Here is a 25,257-nt window from a genome sequence, read left to right as displayed (position 1 = left end):
AGCGGCCCAAGGAGCAGTTAAATAATGGAGGCTGGAACCGCTGGAAGGCACCCCGGGGCATTCTAAGGTTGCCGAGCTTTATATCTTTTTACCTACGGTCTCTCTGCCTTTCCTATACCCTCCATTCATTTCTTTTCCCCTTGGAGAAGTCCACGCTTGTTTGATCCCTGACCCGTTCATAACGCGGAGGAAACGACCCGGCGGAAGTCAACGATGGGTGCACTTGAGGATGCACTTTTTTCGCCGGGACTTCGTTAAATTCGGATCCTTCGTAACCGTTTGGGAGAGACAACGTTTTGACAAATAAATCGGCTAGCGTCTCGTCGCTATTCCCTTGCTTGCGAGGAAAGGATAGAACCGACGAGGAATCGATTCTTGCCACGCACCCGGAAGCCACAATAAAAAGCCACGTCGCGGTGACTTACAAAGGCTCTTCTTGTGAGACAAGCCAATCCATGGCTGGATTCGTTGCATTCTCGTCCGGAGGAATTTATTACGGATCGTGTTTAGCATTGCGAAATAAAAATCTGGCGAAGAAAGTGGAGAAGATTAAGATAAAGCTTAGACCTTATGAACGAAATATTTTATAATTCTGACGTTGACCCTCACATGTATCACTTTTTAGATATATGATACGGTATTTTGAAACTATTAATTTATGTAAGAAAATCCTGAAAAAATAATTGTATACTTCATTTCTTTTTTGTAATATTTTTCACTTGAGTAAAAAACTGTAGTGCACTTGTAACGTACATATAAACAGATTAAATATCGTGTCCTCCCCTTTAACTATACAATTGCCTATAATACTACATCGATAAAAATTAATCAACCATGATACGTTTTTGAAATATCGATATTGAAATGTATCGTTAGAGAAAGTAGGAAATAATTTGCCCTAGCTAACAGGTCATTCATTACTGTGATCAAGAAGGCCACGTTATACGTGGTAAAAGTCGCGAAAGAGATATTCAAGTGGAAGACCACGAGCGAACTTACTCCGGTAGCTGTGCTTCATAACTGAACTGATTTATTCATTGAACATTCGAAGAAGTTCCAGAGCAGGCCGGGAGTTCCAGCCCGTGACAGCGAGACAGAAAGTACCAGGGGAGAACGTACCCGGTGAAATTTGTATTCTCTCTACGTACAATTAACCCGATTTATTTCGCTAGAGCTTCTTTCCGCACTGCCCTCTCTATTTCAAGGAAAAATCCACCCTAAAAGGAAGCTAGAAAAGTTAAAAAAAAGAAAAATCTAAAAAGAAACGAAACAGAAAAGCTCTGTAATTTCCATGGAGCGGAGAGTCGAACGGAGTATTTCGATTTCGAGTAAAGGTAGCGAACAGTTCAACGAATACGAAATCGCGTTTATTGTTCGTCGTAATTCAGCTCAATTACACGGTAACAGAAAGTTGTTAGTCGTGAAACGGAGAAAGAGTGAAGGCAGAATAATTAGAGCAGGGAGAAGGAAGGAACATTAGGGATCTTGGATGAAAACGAGCAACGAAGGCTAGCATGAGTTGCATTAGCGATTCCGTACGAGTCGTTGGCTAGGAGAGCGGCGACGAGTATGTAAATACGCGTGCACATGGATGCAAGAAAATTGAGCGGATGTGAGTAAATGATGGTACGTGACCGATCTTAGGAGCGTTCGAAAGAGAAGAAATCTCGCGGCTAGAAGGAGGCGGAGGCTTGCTTAGCAATCAGCTTCGGAGATGGAGCACCGACTACGAGAGAAAAGTTCGTGTTTTCTGCGCTGCGAAATAATTTTTGTTAACACAGTAGCAATGGTTGGTTTTATGCCGAATTTATGACACAAACGTGGCTTTTCTGCTATTTAATTTTAGGCTTTTAAAGTTTCAGATTTTCTATATGCAATTTTACTAGAAGGGAAACTTGTAAAAGCTAACTCGTATACCAGTAATTGTTTATTAATCAGCGCTCAATTACCCCTGTCAGGATAAACTTTTCGTACATCTTATCCCCTTATAAAGAGGACGAAGATGCGGATGTGACACATTTCTTCACACCTTGACAGTATGATAACCATAATAGAGCAGACATTAAACTTGGTAAAAATACCACATGGACTCACTTTGGACTTATTTTTGTAGTCACACATATCTTTAACAATCATACAGTCCACATTGTTATTTTAAAAGTCGTTGATATCGAGCTATACGTATGAACATTGACGACACAACACGTATTTTCTGCGCTGCAAAATAATTTTCGACGATGGCGAACCTTACATAGAACGGTGTATTTTCTCCTTCATAATTTTTTTTTTTTTTTGCCCTAAAACTTCTTTTTAGTTAAAAAAAACGTACGATAGAAAAGTATAGATCGAGATATGCACCGTATTGAAAAATTCATCAGGTAGAAGCAGGTCTGGAAATAGTTCCCCGGAATTCAGATCGTTCTATGGATAAAAAAGAAATGAGAATAGGTCCTCGATGGCGCGTATCACGGTTTGCGCAGCCGAAAGATTCGGCTGGATGGAATCCGATAATAAGCACGCGTGCCTTCGAATGCGTGCGTGGTTTCGATAAAATCGGACGAGTTGAAATTTCGTCGTCTCTTTTTATTGGCCGATTCATGGAAGCTCCCGTGGCAGGATACGAATAGCGAAACCTTTTGCGATTCACCGGTTACCCAGGCTACATTCTGTCCCGCGAAATTCAATTTGCCCTCGAACTGGTCCGCGAATTTCTTTTACGACTGTCGAGCTACGTCTACTGGCATGTATAGTATCGATACAAAGAACTACCTTAATGTTCAATCCTAGAACCATGTTACTATTTCTGTAATAGTGTTACACCAGTTTCTATAGCCCCTTCATTCTAATGTTTCGAGTGTTTTCGAATTTTCTGTATTTATCGTTAAGCATGAATTCAATTAACCTGGCTTTGAAGTTTGTATTCATACGGGTACAGTTAGATAACTTGGACTCGTTTCCACTTAAATAACTTGCTTTTAGAGAATTATATACGTAAGATAACTTGGAAGGAAGTGGCAATAGTAATATCTGTATTCGTTTCTGTTAAATGTTTTAAAAAATTAAAAAATAACATTAAGAAGAAACGGTTCAATAGATATTTGGACGAAGAAATGAATTGTTAGGAGTCACCTGGGTCTATGTGAATTCCATATCCTGAATTATTTCATTCTTATTTTTTTATTACTATTCCTGTTCTACGTAGTTCAAGATTGTTCATATAACACATGAATTATATATTATTTGAAGATATTTTACAATCGATGTAATATGCATATACCTATACAATGTTACATGAAGCACATAAATTATTGTAAAGGAATCTGTCGATGAAGAAACAATAGCAGATCCATTTCAAGAACTTTTTTATTTCTTACACTGATAAATCAGCATTAGTTCAAAGAAGACTTGTAATAAAAATACCAAGAAACCGAATCAACCTTCAAGATAGTGTATCAAATATTTTAAAGGAACTTTGTGTAGTATATGGTTATACTTTTATTTGAGAAAGTAATATTTCATATGGACCAAACTAATACGTTATACCAAATGCAAATTTCATTCTGAATTTCTATACAATAGTTGACGTTAAGTCGATTCCACAAAGGCATCGTTCCGATTTTCGAGTTTACTAGATTGCTAGCGACACGAACTTAGTAAAATCATAATTAATTAGGTGCACGTGACAAATGATCAGTATATCCGTTGAATTACAGATAAATTGGTACGCGCATATTGCTATTGACAACTGTAGTAAGTATAGATAGGAAATGCCGTCGTTATTGTCGTCTGTCGGTACTTACACCTCGATTCACGATCCTTCCACCGCGGCACGTGAACGTTTTCATTTACCGTATTTTCCCCGTGGTTACGGTCGCGAGGGGGATAATTAATTTTCGATCACGTCTGCGATAAAGAAACGTCGGCAATCGTTTATTTCCGACACTATGATCGATTCTGATCGATAGAACGTGGACTTTTCCTTCTTACAATAAAATACGTAGAACCTACTGACTAATTTTAAGACGCGAAACGTTTTCATCTAAGTATCCGTTTTCTGGCGCCTAACGTGCAATTTGAATGTAATTGCGACATTAGAACATCTGCGTATAAAATTGAACTTTGTCTTTTTGTATCTAATAATTGGATTATGTTAGTGTAATCGTCATTTAGTTGCTTTGATCGTTACTCGTTTTTATTTTTTTTTTTTTTTCTTCGTTTTTCTGTATATTGAGAAAGGTTCAATGATTAATGCATTGCTCGAAAAACATATAAGGAAATCGAAGAAACAGATAATATATAGTGGTAAACATATAACTAGGTATAAATATTTATAAGACTGTAACTGAAATTATTTTCTGTTTGTAACAATAAAATTTCCCTACTTTTGTTTATGTTTTAAACCTTCTTTTAGCTTCCATTGTATATATATACTTGTTTAATGTTACACTATCATTATTAATCTTAGAATAGTAATTTTATGACTACACGAAGAATCTGTAATCGAATAATGAATATTTTTGTTTCATGCATGCCTGGAACAGAACAACCTCACTTGCATAAAGGTAAGACACAAAGAGTCTCTGATTAAAATTACGAGCAACTAGATGTTATGTTAAAAGTATTAAAAAAAGTTTTTGCAGGAAATTAAAGGAATTGTGAAATTAAATTCTTGAGATTGCCATTTTCGAGAATTGGTAGGTACTATGAATTTAAACGAACTTCCAGAAAATTTGTACAGAGTATTTTCACGTTAATTGAAACTTTTAATACAATATGTGTGTTAAGATATAGACTGGCAATCTTGCAGCATTTACGGCTATATAATAATTAATCAGAGTGTTTTGATGTTTGCTGCAATAATAATTTGATTATTGTTACATTGATAAAATTTACGAAGAATTTCCACAGTCATTCCATGTCGGTTATGCTTTCAAGTTTTTAGAAATATTTTGAATATTTTATATTAGCTTAATTACATTAAAGAATAAGCTTCATGTTGTATATAAATTCAATCACAAAAACTCAGTGTGAAATTTCCATGTTAACTAGATTACTTAATTTTGCTTTAACTATCCGACCATATACCACACACGCGAGAAACATACCCGATTCTCGGTTAAATGGCTCCAGGAATGATGTCTCGTAAAATCCTGTGAAGATATTGTATATCTCAAAGGAAAGAAAATGTAGTCACGATACAAGCAAGGACGTTGCGGGTTGAATGATACTTTCAGAAGATTTTGATCGCAATTCAAGAAATTTAAATGCATTAAGTAAAGTTTACTATTATTTATTGCAAGATCGTAAAAGTCTTCACAATGCTGTCTCGTTTTTATCTAACACAGATAATATAAATAACAATACAATTTATTTGTTATGAAAGAAAATTTCAGCTTAATGCAATCTTGTATCATAGAAATCGATATTTCGAAAATGTAATCTGATTTATGTGACACGGATTTTTATGTAAAAATTATTTCAAAAATTTGTTCGAACGATTTATTAATTATCATGAGAGTTATATGTTTGGCTATTGTCTCTGAATCTTGTAGACTGAAACATCATTGATGTACGACGCCGTGCATTTATTTGCGAAAGCACTGCACGATTTGGATACATCCCAACAGATCGACATCAAACCGCTTTCCTGCGAGTCCACCGACACTTGGCCCCACGGATACTCTCTCATAAACTACATGAAAATCGTGAGTATTTGAGTTATAATATCGCAAATTATGTATAGATATACTTATCGTATTGAATGTAGATAAAAGATGAAAAGCTATGAATGAACTTCGCATGCGCAGTTAGATATTATTTTAGTGTATTTATTGACTTATATTTTAGGAAGTTGTAGTTGTAGAAAGTGGTAAACGTTTCGAATACTAATTTTAAACGATACATCGGAGGATAAAGGTAGATTTAAAAATTAAAAGTTAGAAAATAATCTGAAGAAATTTGGTCAATATTCTGCTGAAATTTATAAAATTTAATAATTCTATGAGCGTAATTCAAGAGCTGAAAATGAAATAAAGATTTGTTCCACCCACTAAATATGACAATACGTGCCTTAACATGAATATTTCATATATTAGGTTAAGTAAAAAGTTCTGAGCGTTTTTCGCTAGATGTCTTTAGTGAGCCATATCTCACGATGTGCACATCGCATCGAGTCATAGTATACACCGATTTCAAGGTGATATTACGCATCAAAAAGGTTCTTTGTCAGTTTTGTGTTCGGTGAAGCCAGTTGTGTGTTACAGCGTTCGAAAATGGAGATAAAAAAAGAGAAAATTCGATACATTCTTCAGTACCACTACGACCAAGGTGAAAAGGCGGAGCAGGCGGCCAAAAAAATTTGTGCTGTTTATGGACCCAGTACAGTATCGAATGCAACAGCAAAGCGGTGGTTCCAACGATTCCGTTCTGGTAATATGGACGTCGAAGATGAGGCACGCTCTGGTAGGCCAATCGTCGAAAATGTGGATAAAATCATGGAAATCGTCGAGTCGGACCGGCATGTGAGCACTTATTCCATTGCCCAGGAACTGAAGATTAGCCAGAAAACCGTTTGGAACCATTTGCATAAGGCTGGTCTCAAGAAGAAGCTCGACGTATGGGTGCCACATGAATTGACGCAAAAGAACCTTTTGGACCGAATTGATGCCTGCGATTCTTTGTTGAGACGTAACGAAATCGACCCATTTTTGAAGCGGATGGTGACTGGCGATGAAAAATGGGTCACATACGAGAACAACAGCCGAAAAAGATCGTGGTCCAATCGCGGTGGGCCGGCCCAAACGATCGCCAAGCGTGGATTAACGGCCAAGAAGGTTTTATTGTGTGTTTGGTGGGATTGGAAGGGAATCATCCATTATGAGCTGCTCCCATCGGGGCAAACACTTAATTCGGACCTCTATTGTCAACAACTGACCAGACTGAAGCAGGCGATCGACCAGAAGCGGCCAGAATTGGCCAATAGGAAAGGTGTTGTGTTCCATCAAGACAACGCCAGGCCGCACACATCTTTAACGACGCGTCAGAAGCTCCGAGAGCTTGGCTGGGAGGTTCTATCGCATCCGCCGTACAGTCCAGACCTGGCACCAAGCGATTATCACCTTTTTAAGTTTTTGCAAAATTTTCTTGATGGTACAAAACTGGCCTCAAGAGAGGCTTGTGAAAATGAGCTGGTCAAGTTTTTTACCAATAGGGACGAGGACTTCTTCAACCGCGGAATTATGAAATTGCCTTCAAAATGGACAAAAGTAATCGAACAAAACGGCGCATATTTAATCTAAATCGAATAATCTTGACTATGTTAATTTCATCGTCGAAATAAAGCGAAAAAGCGCTCAGAACTTTTTACTTCACCTAATACATATGTTTGCATATTATGTTTTTCCTATAAATGCAGAAACGCCCGTAATCCAGTGATTAAAATAAGACATATGTTATAATACCCTGCCTCGAATATTTTATATATATTTCAATATTGTCTGCATTCTATGTTATTATATTATTCCATTTAAAAATTTTTCATAAATGTATATAAAAATTTGCAATGTAATAAGTAAAATAAAATAAAAACTTGATTAACCAATTGATACGATAATACGTCTGGAATAAATGAAAATGAAAATAATAGTTAATGTTAAAATACGTTTAACTTGTCGCGTGGAAATCTTATTTCGCGCGTTCCATTTATACGCCTGAGAAGAAGCCAGCATGTGTTTGTACGATTGTTCGCGAGGGAGATGTTCAAACAAAGCCAGCTGCTTTACGATGTCACAACGGATGGGGAAATTCCATTGGAGCCTTAATCCTATCGCGATATCGTTGGAAAAGCTCCAATTGAAAACGAGTCGAACGTTCAGGAAACGATGTTCGCGTCACGATGACGTCGGGAATTCGATATACCGATGGGAACGTCGGCCTATGACGTAATTGGTAAAGGGAAAGAAAGGAATTCTCTGCAGTGGAACGCGGAAATTATCGGGTTAGCTTGCTGCTTTCGTAGCTGCAGCAATTTTTTCTCCCTCGTCTCTCATGGGCTTTGCGAAAACACTCCTCAAACCGCTACATCGCCTCGCGGGATTACAAAATCCAGTTTAAATTTTCAAAACTGCGAGCAATTTACGATGCGCGATGTAATTAAGTAATTTTATATAATTACGCTGTATAATTTGTCGCGTTCACGCCATTTCCGTGTAAATTGAGATTTTCACTTGGATTTTATCAGCTATTAAATCCATTAATCTCATGGTTCGTGCTTTATTGTAAATCGAAATTTCTTATAATAAAATAAAACGGATTTCACACTTGGATTAATACACTAAACGAATTTAAACTTCCAACACTGTGATTGTTTTTTTTTCTACTTTTGCTAAGCTGTAGAAGTTTTCATTTCGATTGAATCAAATACTTTTCCATTGAAGCATGTCTTTTAATGTTCTTTTTGTTATTATTTTTCTATACTAAACTACTAAATCGAGATCAATCCAAGATCAATTCAATAACCAACCATTCCAAGAAAAACCACACCGCAAACATTAAAAACATTTCATTTACTTTTTATCGTATCTCATTCATACTATTTCCTATCTTATCTCAAAGTAATCGAATACTTTTCATTAAAACATCTTTTTTGAATTTTTTTATTGCCATTTTTCTACATTAAAAATATTTACAAAAGTAAGAAATTAAATCAAGATCAATTCCCGCTAATTAATCTAAAAGGAATCCAAATCAAACCCCACCGCAAACACTAAAAATCATCCACCAATTCACCTCTCCCCTATACCTCATACATATTCACCATTTCTTATCCCTACACAGAAATCAATACAGCCTGTGTTATTAGCCACACGAACTAAAACCAACCAACAGCCAACAACGTCCTCGCAACTATTTCCCAAAAAATATGCATTTCTGCACAGCTACACAATCAAACGAAGAGTTCGCGCGACCTACGCTTCTGTCTACTTAAACTAGCCGCAGATAAATAAGCGGTATTGATACGAAATATGCAAAACAGGATAGTAACGTCGCGTACAAGCAGCCTAATTGCGCGGACGCGTAATTAGAGGTTTGTCAGTGGCGCAAATCGTTCGAAAGCGAGCTCACCACGACAAAAACGTCCCGTGTAACAGATGCGACAATGTTCCGTTGTCGATAGGCATCTTGCAGCCAGTTGTGGTGTTTCTATCGCTGCAAACGCAGATAAAGAGACAGAGAGAGGACGAAGAGACCATGAGAGGTCGAGAGAGATAGGTAGGTTAGTAGGTTTATCGGAAACGTATCATGCAGAAGGGGGAAATTAATTTCGCGGAATTATGGTCATCGATCGGCCGTCCAGCCAATGTAATAAGCCATTATAACGATATGCTTAATCGGACTGTTTCTCTCTGTTTGGGATTCTCTGCTTATTAACGGGCGCCACGAGTGCCGCCATGTGCAAATGCAAATGTCTGCGGGAACTATGCGCCTTCATACCGCACGCGGACGACACGATCTTTCCACGGTTCCCGATTGTTCCACTGAACAATGGAAAGTTACCTCCCGAGTTAAACGAAGCCGTCACTCCCATTGACAAATTATAGTTCGCGGTTTTGTGACCGTGAATCCTCGATGACGTCCGCGGCGACCACGAATGCGGTTAGGCGAAGTTGAAGTCGACCTAGTGACCTGCAGTTTAAGACAGTGGATTCTGGTTCTACCTTCGTAGGAAGTACTGACAGGATTATTAATAGGGAGATGGAGATTATTCCTTTTGGAATATTAGAAGCGGAGTGTTGGGGTTTTAAGTTTGGCGCTTGGTAGAAGGGAGAATTATTTTGAGATAATTAGTTTTGTCCGTGTTATTTTTGCTATTCTACAACGTTTATAATACGGAGGACAATATTTCCTATTTTTGGATAACTATTGTATCTATTTCCATTTCATTGGGGTATTTTACGATAGATAATGGTTAAGTTGACGTGTTAAGAAGCGTACATAAGAGTGGGAGACAAGATAGCGATGTTGAAGAATGAAAAAATATGGTCTTAGGAAATATTAATAAAAATATACGATATTCAAATATATAACGCGGATATATAGAATATATGTCCTAATATGATGTCCGGCAGCGTATTAGGAAGAAAGTAGTTATTCATAATGTAAATATTATATCGAACCATTCTAAATGAGTTTCTAAAAATTATGTAATTTAAAGTACCTTGCCGTAAGCAGTTAATAGCAATACGATTTGTTCGGTAGAAGACAAATTGTTTGTTTCTCAAGATGAGTGAAGATAATAATGATCGAAGCCGAGAAGACAGAAGAGCCTTAGAAGCAGTCATCATTTAGTGAACGAGCTTTAACGAGCTTAGACCACTACAAGAATATATTGTTAAGTACCATGCAACACTCGAGCAAATTGGGTGTTTTGAATATCATTGAAATTCGTATTCTAATCGTTTAAAACATCAGTATCTGAAACAAAAAGTTCTCTCGATCGAGTAGTTAGCACGATTCAGGTTCGAATGGGCTACGAGTACTCCCTTTAAAACCATCTCAAGATAACGTTGTTTGAAGTTTTAACGTTGTTGTTTAACAAGCAGTTTTAATTGGGACACAATAAAATGGAAATTGAAAATGCCTGTGCGCACAAAGGGATTTTTCCTCTGCAAATCCTTTTTTAACGCAATTCCTTTTTATCCAATACAAATATAATTGGCATAAATCTATATCGCAGAAAATTTTCAGGATGTAACACAGAGGGAAATAATGAAACTACCATTATTCTTCCAAATATGGCACAAAAGGAACAATGGAACAATATAAAGAGTAATGAATAAGATATATAGAACATTGCAACAATTAGCACCGTAAACAGAAAATTCGATTACCTCAAATATCAACCGGATCAATAACGAGTCGTGGCTGCAATAACTGTATCTCTTCCCTGGATATCTGGATATTTTCTCTTATGTTTATTTTATTTTTTTCAATATTTGCATTTGCTAACGATGTCTGCTGTTAGTGTTATCATTGATGAAACATGAGTTCGCAAACGTAGCCGTGTGAATATCGCACGATTTCGGTGTGAAGCGGTAATAATATTTGTTGAATAGAAAAACACTTCTCATCAGGTTGGTTGACTCATATCGCAGTTCTGCCTTCAATTCTACTAATTACGCGGCGCGTAACCGGGAACAGGCGGCGCTTTCGAACGCGAAACACGAGCGAACGCAATTTGCCGCCGAAAATTTCGTATCAAGGCTGCCTTGGTAATTATGCAGGTAATGGCAACTTCCCGCTAATTTTCCTCTGGCTACGCGGCTCGATTCAACGCTAAAATTTATTGGAAATCCTCGTTGCGACTCGATCACAGTTTCATTATGCAATGATTTGCTTGAACAGATCTTGAATATTTTTCCAGTTGTAGGGGGAAATTTTCGATTCGATAGGAATAATCGGAAGCAAAAACAAGAAGGAAGATGGGTTCACGTGGATCGTTTCACGCGTCGATCGCGGGGCTGAGTTCAATCGCGCGATATGCTCGTGATCCACTGATTAGAGCTAGTCACCCAGAATTTCGTGTTTAATTACGCCAGCTAGCTCAGTTACGCAAATGTGCGGTTCATATTGCGTCCGCTCGATCAACCAGTCGTCTCCACTCTAACGTTTCGAATTTCCCCCATTTGTAAATATTGAATACCGTTTGCCTTCGTAGAATGGAAAATTCGATGGCTCCAAAGGGGTTGAATATGGATTGGGAGTGTACCAAAATTAGTTAATTTATTTGTGTACATATATATACATATGGAGATATGAGGAAAATCAAATTTTTTGAAAATATTTTTCGATAGTAATTATAATATCTTGAAGAGGTTGAAATAATGACTACGATTATAAACAAATGCTACGCGCAGAAATATGATAAGTCTATATTTGTTAATTTTCACATGATGATTAAGGAGAGGTATTTTAATGTAATTTAGTTGTAAAGAAAATTGTCCTGCTGAGTGTGAGAAAAAGTAGGTAGCGGGTAATTCCAAATTGTAGTTAATTAATAAGTTTTTGATCCGTGTCTTTCCTCTATCATAAAATCTTTACTCTTAGAAAAATCGTATTACCTACAGGATGAGAATAGCAGTTAATAAGTGGTGTCTACGAGTATCATCTTTGTTTTCCTTTGAAAATTGTCAAGAGTGTTTAATATTTGTTTCTAGGTCGAAATGACGGGGTTGACAGGAATTATCAAGTTCGATCACCAAGGATTTCGCTCAGACTTCATTTTAGATATCATCGAACTGAACAACAAGGAGGGGCTGAAGAAGATAGGGACCTGGAACAGCACCAAGGGTATAAATTTTACGAGGAGTTACAAGGAAGAGTACACTCAAATCGTGGAGAATCTTCAGAACAAAACTTTCATTGTAACAACTATACTGGTAAGTGGTTAAAAGATACTCACTGTTTTAAGATTTTCACGATTATTATGAAGTGTAACTATTAGAAATTAATTAAACGAAGTATTTTCCATTAAGATAATGAATTCTTCTAAGAATATATAGAAAATTGTTCTCAGAGCGTATACGTTAATGTATTGCAAATAATATTTAAAATTTATTACACGAATAGAAGTTGCGAAATTTTTTCCCCAATGCTGCAAGATGAAATCTAGGTTACGCGTAAATCTACGAAGCTAATATGACGTTCTCGGTCCTTTAAAGCCGGAATTTTAAAATCATAGCTAAATTAATTACCCATTCGCTAATTAAAAAGCTTTATTACCTAGGATCATTTTCTTACGTCATTATCATACATTTTCTAAAATCTCGGGAACACTCGCTTACATGAACGCGAACATGTTTAAACGAACAGGAAAAAATAGATCGTATTCCACGTTTACACACACGGAATCTCTAATCCTCGAGTCAACTTTTCAAAGTAACCAGGACATTTCATCCTCGTTTTAATCAAGTAAAGTGATTTCCCTCAAATCTCCTGGTCCGACCTCCATCTGCGCCGGTTCTCTCATCTGAATTTAAAAAATTGTTCTCTTCCTCGGTGTTTCAGCATTCCACTGCTACGTAAATCATTCGTGTATCGCTAAATTCCTGACTGTTTGTTTTTCCTGAATGAAAAGGAAACAGAAACGAAGTTCAACGAACGCCGTGCGGAAGTGGACGCACTTTCTTTTCCTTTTTCGTTCGTCGCCTTCGCCAACTCGTTAGCTTTTCTTCTCTCTTTGACTCCCTGTCTCTTTTCCCTAGTACTACCGTCACCTCTCGGTACTAGTTCTTGCCACGACGAAGGAAACCAGAAGGAAACCAGAAACGGCGAAGGGATACGCGATTTAATTGAAGTTTTCATGACGAGCTAGCCGACCGTGTCACTTATTCTCGCGATAATTACGACGACAAGTAATGCAGTGCTCGTGAATGTATTAACTGGCTAAGAAAGTTGTCTTCCTTTGGAAGAAGTCCGACAGAGTTGAATTGGGTTGAGTTTTGCGGTAGTTGAGATAAGGGTGCTCGTTGCGCATCCGACGAGACACCGAGCCGTTGGAAACTTAAACAATCTAACGCCTGGCGTCTTTAAACGTCTAAGCACCCTGTATTTACGACGAAATTAATCGGATTATTCGTCGACGTGCTTGAATAGTGGACCACGTTAATTCGTTGCGCTCTTGAAAGTTACGCTCCAGTTTCTGCGAGTTAAAAGCTATCCTCTTGTTGACAGAAGTGGTATTAGAGAACGATAAATTATTAAGGACTGTTAAACGTACAATTCTGTTCTAGCCTCTTGAAACGATGAAATTTTCCGCTCTATTTTCTTTGCATTAAACATTTGAAAATTATATTCATCTACGTGTATGCTGTATGGAATCGAAAATACTCCATCTGCACGAGTGGGTACGATGAGACTTCTTATAGAAACAAAATTAAAAACGAAAATAATATTTTTTCATCTAAGTCCTAATATTATAGAACACTGATTTTGAGCTAATTAATAAAATATTTTCGATAAATTAATCTATACATATTTTTTCGAATATGACAACTTGTAATAAGATAATTTAGATTATTAGATTATTAAGATGAGTTATTTTTGCACATCATTTTCCCTTCACGCGTACATTATTTTTTTTACGAAGTAAAATTTCCATTTTAAATATACATCTTCATTCAAACTTCCAACTAACGTAACTACATATCTCCAAAGTAATTTATCATCCCCAATTATTCGTTTTTATTTTCTTAAATAACACAAAATACAAAATATGTACATATATAAATATTTCATAGCAAGTCCACAAATTTGATAAACGAACTTCGCAAGAGTTACGAAATACGATTACGATCAAATTTTCCCCCAGAAACTTGCTTCGAAGTTTTTCAAGAATCGGCCACGTACGCCCGCAACATCAATTTCGAGGAAGCTTCTACGAAATTCCACGTCAGTGCCGGCATTTAGTTACCGCGTTTCGCGTAAACGCGTCATTTCGCGAGCGACACGCGGAATTCTAAACGCGCGGAGCACCCAGCCACCCATTCGTGCAATCACCAAATAACTCTGCGAGTTTTCATCTCTCTGTGCGTGCAGAGGTTATCATCTGTTCCTCGCGTTCCATCAAACGAGTTTCCTTTTTGAACAAAGAAAGAAATCCTGTCGACACGAGAGTGCAACCCTTTCAATTCCGAACACGCGCATGCATATTCAATCACAGCTCTGTGAATTAAGCAGTGTTGGGGTCCGAAAGAAGCTTGTGTGACTCTAGAATTTTTATTACTCGTCGAAATATGGTTAGGTTAAGTGCAATAGTTTCACATATGCATTGCGTTTCGTTGCTGTGCACAGTCAACAGGCTGTTTATATCTGTATTTGTAAATATCCAAACATGTTCACGTCGTGCTTTATTACCTTGTGTTTTATTGACATTTTCGTGGTACTCGACATGGAATGCTGTCAGAATGTTTTATCTGGTATACCTTATAAGCATATCGTAGAATTGAACGTTGCATTTGCTAGCCAATATACGATCAAGATGAAAGAATTTGTTAATTAAAGTCACAAATCATTTTATGATTTTGCACCAAATCATGTTATATTGATTTTAATCGATAAATTCTTGAATTTGAATTGTATATCTGTTAGCAATGACAATGTCCAATCCTAAAATAACTTTCCAGGTTCTTGAATAATAGCGAGTATTAGTATCTGAATAGTAGTGATAATAGTAATAAATAATAATGGCAAGCAAAATATCGGACGCAGTGTTTTATGCACTTCAATTAGAGCCGAAACAAAAATGTGTTCTATGCTTGACGCACATGTAATTACAATTGTAAGCTCATTGTTTTTCAAATCATCATAGATCTGCTTGTCCGAAAATTCAAAATACTTCTACTTTTACTCATTTATAATGTAAATTTTACAATCACTCCACAAGTTTTCCAATACAAACACAAATATTATACAAGATGTATCACTTCTTCCAGATGAAACATTGTCAAAAATGTTTCATATATGATATGGTTATGGATAATAAGAAAATTTTATATAAACATAGGTAGGATATTTTAAATACTACCTTTGCAGTTCAAAATACACACACAAGACACATATACACTGTCAAAGAATCTCTTATTCGATTACTGGCATTAGCTTACTAATCTCATAGAGCGCGCCATACTGCATGAGGAAGGACTCGAGTGAAAAGCTGACCGGGAACGCACAGTTCGAGGGCTACAGCGTCGACTTGATTTACGAGATATCGAGGATTCTCGGTTTCAATTATACGTTCCGCCTGGTACCGGATGGACGGTATGGCTCCTACAACAAGAAGACGAAAGAGTGGGACGGTATGATGAAAGAACTGTTGGATCAGAAGGCGGATCTAGCGATCGCGGATCTAACCATCACGTACGACCGGGAACAGGCGGTCGACTTCACCATGCCGTTCATGAATCTAGGTGAGCGATCAGTTTGATCTACGATTCCAAGAAGAACCTTGCTCATCGCGTGGAATTGATTTAACGATCGTAAAACTCTACATGTAACGGGGTTGATTGATTCTTGAGATATTTGAAAACTCCATCACCGGATGGAGCAAGATTCGATGGTATATTTTCTTTCAGTTGAAATTTTGTGGAAAATTTTGGATTAGAAGAAGGATCAAAAATTTATAAAATGGAATATGGATATTTTAATGAGAGTAATTAATTTTTTTACTAACCGTCTATAAAAGAAATTTGTTCGGAAAAATTTTAAACATATATTCAAATTCTTAAAAGTTCTACATTTCGTACATATTTCATTTTTAAAATTTACTTTTATACCATTTTTTTAAATATCTTTTGTACCATTTTTAAATTTTGCTTAATAAAATCTTTTCATTATATCATAAACAACATACGAATATTTTTGACGCTATATATTCAAATTTTACGATGGATTTACACATGTGATCTAAAATTTACAGGGATCAGCATACTGTATCGTAAGCCTATAAAGCAGCCACCGAATCTGTTCTCATTCCTCAGCCCGCTTAGCCTCGACGTTTGGATTTATATGGCGACAGCTTATCTAGGCGTCTCTGTGCTGCTCTTCATACTCGCTAGGCAAGTAAATCCATCTTACCAAGCTCCGATAAAAATATTGTACCGACATCGGTGAAATTTTGCATCTGAACTACATACTCGATAGGAATGAATCTCTGAACGTAGTATACTTTATCGTTCGGTTAGACTTTCGTTGTATTGAGAACTCGACAAATCTCCCGCGTTAATTTTCAGATAGAGAAATAAGACAAATTAACACGCTCACTGCCCAAACGTTTCATATTCATCAGGTATTTTTCATTCACATTCCAATGATATGCTTCTCAATCAAATCGTTTATCTTTCTCCATTGCTCGTACTGTAGATTGTTATTTTTCTATCAAACAAAAATTAATATAAGATCTACTGTTATGTCGCATTTTTAAATCATACTACACAGGATGTATCATTTTAATATAAAGCTTTATTTTATTTTGCATTTATTAGTTTCTTCGGTGAAAGATCTGGATTACAGTGGATTTTAGCGGAAAATCGATCACCAAGTTACAACTAACTTTTAAGTTCTTAACAATTGAAATATCAATAATCGTTATAAAAATATTTCGATAGTGATCCTCGACCAAGACTTAGAACTCATAAATGATGATATTATTAAGCTTTCTATTGTTTACGGGAAAAGGTAACTAAAGTGAAAGTTATAAGAATTTGAAGAAAATATAGTGAATATGGATCCATTTGTAAGCAGCAATATTTTTCAGAATGCTTAAAGAATTACACCAAGTAAGTCAGTTGTGATTGATTTCATTTGTAATATATTTTTTTTTTCATAATTTATAGCGAACGAGCAATGTTTTTTCTATTTTATCAGTTCTATTTATCACACGTCTTAAATAAACGCCATTCACCAGTGATTGTTTCCATGCATAAAACACGCTGCATATACCTACATGAAAGATAGCCTATATCGGGCGTGATGCAGAGGACACGCCCGAATCGAGCGGTGTGAATCACGAATGATGTACAGGACAGTGAACGTGCTAAATCGACCGAACGCTACAAGAATTATTAGCGATCCTAGCCTCGATAAACTCTGCGTATTCACCTCTGTAAACAGATGTTACGTTATCACAAGGATATTGATCGTAGAAATAGAATTTCTCCTATACGTTCGCTGATAATCTGCATACATAGCGCACAAGCATTTAATTCACGGTGACTCGCGAGTATCTTTCTCGAAGATACATAGAAACTCTAATTTCACGGTCGACGTGATTTCGAAGTCGAGCACGAGTGAGTCCGGTTATGCGAATAAAAGTAACGTATATACATACGTATAAGATCAACGCAAACGAAGGAAAGGAACATACGTACACGCTGACTTGACTCGCATTCCGTTCGGTCTTCTTTTTCTGCTCTGTCGACGCGGTTAATCTTCGTACGTAAATGGCGAACGATCCGTGGTAGAAGGCAGATGCATCCACGCTGAAAAGGATCAGACTGTTGTCTAGAGTTGATCAGTTTAGATTCACCCCGTACGAGTGGTACAATCCTCATCCGTGCAACAAAAACCCGGACCATCTGGAGAATCGCTTCAAGCTGCTCAACTGCATGTGGTTCACCATCGGATCCTTAATGCGGCAGGGCTGTGACATTCTGCCCAAGTAAGCCGTTAGATTGGCATCACGGTCGCTTGATCATTTCCTTTTATCTTTTATCCTTTTCTTTTTACTTCCCTCTCTTTTCTTCTTTTTCGTTTTTTAACCGTCGTTTACGTTATCCCCTCGTCTTTCTTATTTGTTCTATTTTGCGTCTCTAGCTGGTTTCGTTGTGTATTCGACCTAAAAACACGTTGTTCTCCACCGCCTTTGAGCGGCGTGTCGTCGACTGAACGCATGTAAATCGAGAGCGATGACTACGTAACCGACGATCCACTTTCGTAACGATTTACTTGTTCATGTCCCATGAACGCACAGCCTTAGAATACTCGAGCTCGCCTTTGCTGCAGGAGGATGAATTATTCAGCGGACTGATTTCGTGAAACCGCTTTTAGCTGGCCAATTGGGATCGGTTGTTGCGGGTTACGCGGATTCGACGAAGGTCGCTTGCGATCGGGATCGGGAGTTCGATCGTAGGAATCAGAATCGTGTTCGATATCTGAAAATTATTCTAAGGAGAGATCGTTGGGGTTTAACCATTGTTAGAGGAATCAATTTATTGTTATCGAGAAGATTACTATTTCGGAAGGATTCATATATGAGATCGTGAAATTTTGTATTGTTTAGTCGTATGTATGGAAATTCGTATGAAAGATATTCAAGAAGCGAAAGATTCGATATTGTTGTTTTCAGAAGACTATGTCGCGGATAAGATTGTATAAATTATAAACTGGAAGACAGTTTAATAATTGAGCTTCTTAGGTGTTGAATTGATTCTACATATTTCGTAAATATTTTTGACAAACTGGATTAATATTCAAGTTTTTGAAAAACAACTAATTTACTCTTGCAAGTTAATTAATCGCGATAATAATTGCAAATTTCAAAATATTTTTGAAGAATATATTTATATAATATATTTATATAACTAACTTATTTTATCTTTTAATGTATATAGTTGAGCAGTATGGCTTCTGAGCGGATCAATTGCCGCATAAGTTGTGTCATAGGATTTAGAATTACCTGGCAGTCTCTCCTTAACGTGACTAGTACTTACAGATTTTAAACGAATATCGATTAACGAGCGGACAACGATCCTCAGAGTCGTAGCTGCGTTTCCAGGTACAAAAGAAAGAGAACATACTTGGAGATTGTCTCGACGAGAATATACTCCTATTTCATTCGATATTTTAATAATGTTATTCCGTTAATAACGTAATATTCTTCTTTAATTCTTGGATAACATAATATTAATTACGGATAATATTATTTCAGACTAATACTACCAGTTAAAGATACTGCATTAACTTGAATAATCAAGTTAACCATAATCATGGTAATAATAATCATGGTAACCATAGATAATGAGATAAATAGTCAAGTTGGTAAAGTGGTTTTAATAAAAAAACAAATGAGCTGAACATAAAAAAAATCTTGCTAAACATTCGGAGATTTAGATGTCGTAGGACTTTTTGCTTTCATTGAAAAATCATAATATATCCCGTTCCTTAATGATAGTAATCAAATACCAACGAGGAAAGACAAAACCATGCCCTCAAGAGAATAGACCTAGAAAAGAAGAAAAATGCAAAATAAAGGTGACCTTAATGTCTCCTTAACGCTTCCACCTAAATCTCTAAAATCCTCCGCAATGCCGAGGAGCTCCCGCGTAGGAAATGTTCCTGTGTAATTCTAAAAACAGAGAAATCGTTTCAAGTTAAAGATAAAGTCTTACGTGGAGTAACGAGTACCGAAGGAGTACCTGAAGGGCATTGATTGGACGCAACGAATGTCTGTTTGCTCGGATTAAGTCTTTGTCATTATTCAGTATACAGCTAAATTCAGCTTCTTGAATTTACGACGGAGATTTCTGGCACACACACGTTACTACTTCCTACAATTTTTAAAACTATTATTCAATCTCTTCTCTTGTCAAAGTTAAAAGTTAAGGCCTAAATATTAATTTATGATTCCCAAATTCTATATCAATGCAGCTGATGAATTATTATTGTATCACAGCTCGTATATTAGACACTAGTACTTGCACGGACAATACAATAAACGCATGTCTTTTTCAGATGTAATTTTTTAAAGAAAATGCCAGTTTATGTATCATGAAACTATAGAAATCCACTTTATAAAATCTATATATTTCATTTATTTAATATTTAAAATCCACTTTAAAAGTATTAAAAATACTGCAAAAAGAGGACAGTTTATTTTTGGGGAAACATTTATTCGCGCTTATGAAACATTATGCCTTAATAGTGTGCTATATTAGGAAGTACAGGTATGTTACTAAATAGCAACACTATGTGTTTAAGGGTTAAACCCGCAGCTCGGTACATGGTTGCGCCATCAATCAGTGAACATAGTATTTCCCCTTCAGCCTGACCAGCACCCTCACCTTGTTGACTTTTGGGGTAGCTTGATGAGTTAGATTAACTGCCCAAGCAAATAAGATTGTCACAAATTCGCTAATTGAGTCAACACGTTCAACACATTTTATAAAATATTTGAGAACTTAAATATTTATAGAATTTTTTATCAGAATTTTCCAGTAAAATTTGAAAACAGAATTTTGTATAAATTTCAAACAATATCTGCTTCGCATCAGTTCGTTGATTATACATATAGATATATCAAAGATTTCTTTATAAATGCTAGGGAAATTAGTATAGGTAATAAAAAATCAGTCAAAAATGTTAGAAATTATAAATGAATGCTATACTAAACAAACAAAATAAAAGAAATCAATATTATTTTGCTTCATGTCTTGTTCATATTCGTTTTTTGCATTGATTACATGAAACTATTTACGTACAGAGTGCATATATCATAAATATGAACAAAATTCAAATTGAGTGTGAAAAGAACATTTCTCTGTGTGCTTGTTCATCAAATCTCTATACGATACTACTTATATCTCAGCTCTCATATTAAATTCGGGTCTCAGGTAATCCAACAATTACGAGCGCGAAGATTATCAACACATTAAAATCGATTGAATCCGTGGTATCACGCGCGTGCTGCGACTCTGAGGTCTAATCCTCTCCCTTCTCCTTTCACGTGTCTGCAGGTTCAGCCCTTACGAGTGGGAGAATCCCCATCCGTGCAACGGACAGTCCGAGGTCCTCGAGAACGAGTTCACCCTGATGAACTCGCTCTGGTTCACCATAGGCTCGCTCATGCAGCAAGGCTCTGATATAGCGCCGAAGTAAGTGACACGAAGAAAACACAGCTAGTCAAACAACCTAATAATAATATATATCTCTCTGTACTTACGTGCTCGTGTGTAATACGAGCGTGATATTTCCGTTTAATTCGTCGCGAAATTGCTTAATGTCAAACTAACATAAGATAGAGACAGTAATACATATGAGAGATTAGACAAAGAACAACTGTCGAGCGTTTAAACTGCTTAATTAACTAATTTAGTCGCGGTCACGGTTTATCTAGGCATAGAAAGTGATAGAATAAGAGCCTTCAGGCTTTTACGTATTGGGTTCTTATAATTAACACTGTTACGCTTAACATTGTATTCTAAATAACATTACTGTTTTCGACTGCAAGCGTATCCAAAATGGAAAGGTTTTCAATGTTTGAGAACTGACAATAAATATCAGTATCAATGTGTCCTTCGATCTCTGATGGAACTAAATGTAATGCTAGTGGAGAGTTGGGAACATTTTCCTCTTGAATACGGCTTATATGCGGAAGCCTCAAACAGTATTGAACGCAGCAATGTTAGTCTACAGCAATACTAAGTGTAATAGCATTAATTATGAGATGATAGAAGTTTAGTTGGGATAGGGAAGAGCGAGATTCGGGGCCGTAGGTGCTAACCCAATGTTATGTGACGATATCCTGGATATGCTATATCGTAGGCTTGCTGCAACCGATCACGTTCGCGTGTCGAAAACTTGCCGACGTGCTTTGCTATCGCCAGAGCTAGCGCTCTGTCTCGTCGACAAAGACGGCAACGAACACGACCACTACGGCGACCGTTTCGTTTAGTCGAAGTTGTTGCTGCTCCCTAGAGTCCACCTCCAGCCGAGAAACTGAACCGCGAAGTAACTGAGAACACCGCGGCACAACGATACTTGAAGGGTCTGATAAGTTTTCGTGAAGTTTACAAGGCGTGTAAAGCCGTGAGATCAAGAATCAGGATTTGATTTAGGTAATTCGGTTAATATAGAGTAGTTTCGGGAAGCAGCAACAACTTCATCGCATCGAACATTCAACACTTTCACTGTTAGATGAAGGATCATATTTGTTATCCGAAACTTCCTACGATACGGCCCCTATCCTCGAACGATTATCGTAGTCTTTCTTTTATTCATATTAATTGTTGTTATGCGTAGAGTTGAAGAAAAGGTTGCGCGAACTGCATGAGACGCCGCAACGTAGAAGCTTGATGTATTTATTGTTTTTTATGCATTTAGATGACTTCTGTACATATTGGTCATGGTATTTCGCGTGTTTTGAGCTTTGTCTCGATAATTTTGAGATATTTTTAAATCAAATATCTAATGCCTCTCGAATATCACGAAGATATATCGAAACTTACGAAATAGAGAGTAAAATCTTTGTTACATACTTCTTTCCAAAGTTACACGTATATGCGCTTGAAGTGTGTTTGAAGGAATAGAAATTCGATCTTTGAACAAATACGAAGTGCAGTTGTTTTAAATTCATGCGAAAAATACGCATTTCGAGTCGACTATCGTTGTTGAAAATACCGATTGCACCGCTTGAATTCTTCTTCCCAGAGCCGTGTCAACGCGCATAGTGGCGGGCATGTGGTGGTTCTTCACTTTGATCATGATTTCTTCGTACACTGCCAACTTGGCCGCGTTCCTCACCGTCGAGAGGATGGATTCACCGATCGAGAGCGCCGAGGATCTTGCAAAGCAGACGAAAATCAAATACGGGGCTCTCAAAGGAGGCAGCACTGCGGCCTTTTTCAGGGTAAGATCAGATGAATAACTTATGAGTGAGCGCTATACAAACGTAAAATCGTCTTGAGTTATGTACGTTACCGCTCATGAGTATCTGAGCACTTTGGTCGATCTACTTTGTAGTATATATGAATTTTATCAAAGTATACAAATTCGTGGTAGATTAATAATTAAATATCAATAGATAGATTCTTGTGGAGTTACTAAAGTATCTATTAAAAATATAGCTATGATATTTTTTACTATTTATTATATACACTTTTGTTCATAAATATTAGGACAATTTCTAAATTTATTATGTAGGACGTGACAAATTAAGAAAACAATTGATCAATCAGAATTTCATATTTATAGAAAATAATTTTATTTAAGAAATTTTTTAAAATTATTTGTAAGAGTCATAGTTGGTGTAATCGTGTCACAATATTCTATTAATACATGTAGCTACGATGATTATTTAAGAAATGAAATTATTGGAATTCAATTCGTTCTTAATTTTTTCATTAAGATACATTTTGTCAGAAATAAATAAGAGTTCAGATACTTTTAAACGATGGTGTAGACCATTTGCGTCCATCGATAAATCGTGCATATATCAAACAGCATGTGTTACGATGTTGAAATTGTATCAGAGAATGGCTCATAAGTAGACTGGAGGAGCATAACTTCGCGAGAAACGAGAAGAAACACGAGGGAGAGCGCGTGTTGCTTGAGAAAACATCGCAGCCATTATTTAACGTTAATTCCCGTTTAATTTCGGTATTATGAAACTTTATTACAACAGATTACGCCAGAGGAGGAAAAAGAAATACGGAAGCAGCACGATTTCTACAAATTTTCTTAACTTTTTATTAACTCATCTGCTGCATTAAGAAAACGCTATATTATAAGCGCCTTCTTCTTCTTTAAATATTATTCTTTATTCAAAGATCATACAGCAGAAATGATCTATATTTGTAAATAAGTGAATGTTCACATTTCACATTTTATACGAATTCCAAGTAAACTACAGAGTGGTAAAAAGAAAGGATTCTGCACCTTAAAATTAAAGAGCATTCACCAAATGGAAGGAAAAATATCCTAATATTAACATTAATATATCGATATTAATTATCCAACCTGCATTTATTAGTAATGTTTTCTTCCGTTTGGCTCTTTCGTCTTTACCAGCGAGTACAATTACATTCTGTATATTACGAGCGACTATGGTTGTTCAACACATTTTCTAATTTCATATCTACCACCCTGCGTAAATCCCACATGTGAAACGGTTAATCTTTAAGCGAGAAAATAGATGAAAAAATGTTGAATCCAACAGAAACGAAAATGGCACGCGTTATAACGTATCGATCGTCGCGATAGGGGTTTCGCATGATTTCCGGTGAAACCGCAGGCGGGCGTCGGCGGGTGTAATAGGCCTCCTTGAAGATTAACCAATTTCGACCGACGTTCCACCGTTTAATGGCACGCGTGCTCGACCATGAAATTCCTGGCGTGATCTAGGATTCCAATTTCTCGACGTACCAGCGTATGTGGTCCTTTATGGATTCGGCAAAGCCGACGGTATTTACAACTAGCAACGTCGAGGGTGTAGAACGGGTGGTCAAGGGGAAAGGCAGCTACGCGTTTCTAATGGAATCCACCTCCATCGAATACGTAATCGAGAGAAACTGTGATCTTACCCAAGTCGGCGGCCTCTTGGATTCGAAAGGATACGGCATCGCCATGCCGCCAAGTAAGTGAAACAAGTTGATATTTAATCACAATCGCGATCAATATAAGATCCAGCTGAATAACGCGAACAGGCGACCATGAGATTATTTTCTATGGAAAGATAAAAAGAAAATATAGAATACAATTTTATCGTCCGCGACCTACCTTAGTTTCCGAGAAAGTCGACCTATATGCACGATTAGACGTATAAACTCATCGATTGGATAAAGTGTTAGCCGATTAAAGCGCAGTCGAATAATTCCTGATGAGAGATAGAGGTGCGGGCTATTTCGGTCGATCAACGCGTATATCCTTGATTTATGGTTCATCCCATAAACGGCGTCGAATCGGAAAGATAATTTTTCATGTTGGTTC

General features: G+C 36.8%; 1 protein-coding gene across 4 annotated transcripts in view; it reads left to right on the top strand.

Annotated features, from left to right (window-relative positions):
* LOC117211485 (glutamate receptor ionotropic, kainate 2) overlaps positions 1–25,257 on the top strand; it is a 211,583-nt gene that overhangs the window by 174,422 nt on the left and 11,904 nt on the right. For 3 of the 4 annotated variants that reach the window (XR_004488262.1, XM_033455418.1, XM_033455421.1), the window contains exons 8-15: positions 4,542–4,562; positions 5,553–5,705; positions 12,216–12,437; positions 15,674–15,965; positions 16,475–16,613; positions 21,288–21,425; positions 22,981–23,179; positions 24,673–24,904. Coding sequence is in view for 3 of the 4 variants with exons in the window: in XM_033455418.1 (XP_033311309.1) it covers positions 4,542–4,562; positions 5,553–5,705; positions 12,216–12,437; positions 15,674–15,965; positions 16,475–16,613; positions 21,288–21,425; positions 22,981–23,179; positions 24,673–24,904 (1,396 nt within the window). In the remaining variant the exon portion in view is untranslated. Of the gene's footprint in view, positions 1–4,541; positions 4,563–5,552; positions 5,706–12,215; positions 12,438–15,673; positions 15,966–16,474; positions 16,614–18,076; positions 18,215–21,287; positions 21,426–22,980; positions 23,180–24,672; positions 24,905–25,257 lie in introns of all 4 variants that reach the window. The other variant, XM_033455420.1, reaches the window with a different exon arrangement.

This window comes from Bombus bifarius, unplaced genomic scaffold, assembly GCF_011952205.1.
Source record: "Bombus bifarius isolate JDL3187 unplaced genomic scaffold, Bbif_JDL3187 scf7180000008237, whole genome shotgun sequence".
Lineage (NCBI taxonomy): Eukaryota > Metazoa > Arthropoda > Insecta > Hymenoptera > Apidae > Bombus > Bombus bifarius.
This window is presented reverse-complemented; position numbering and strand designations above follow the sequence as displayed.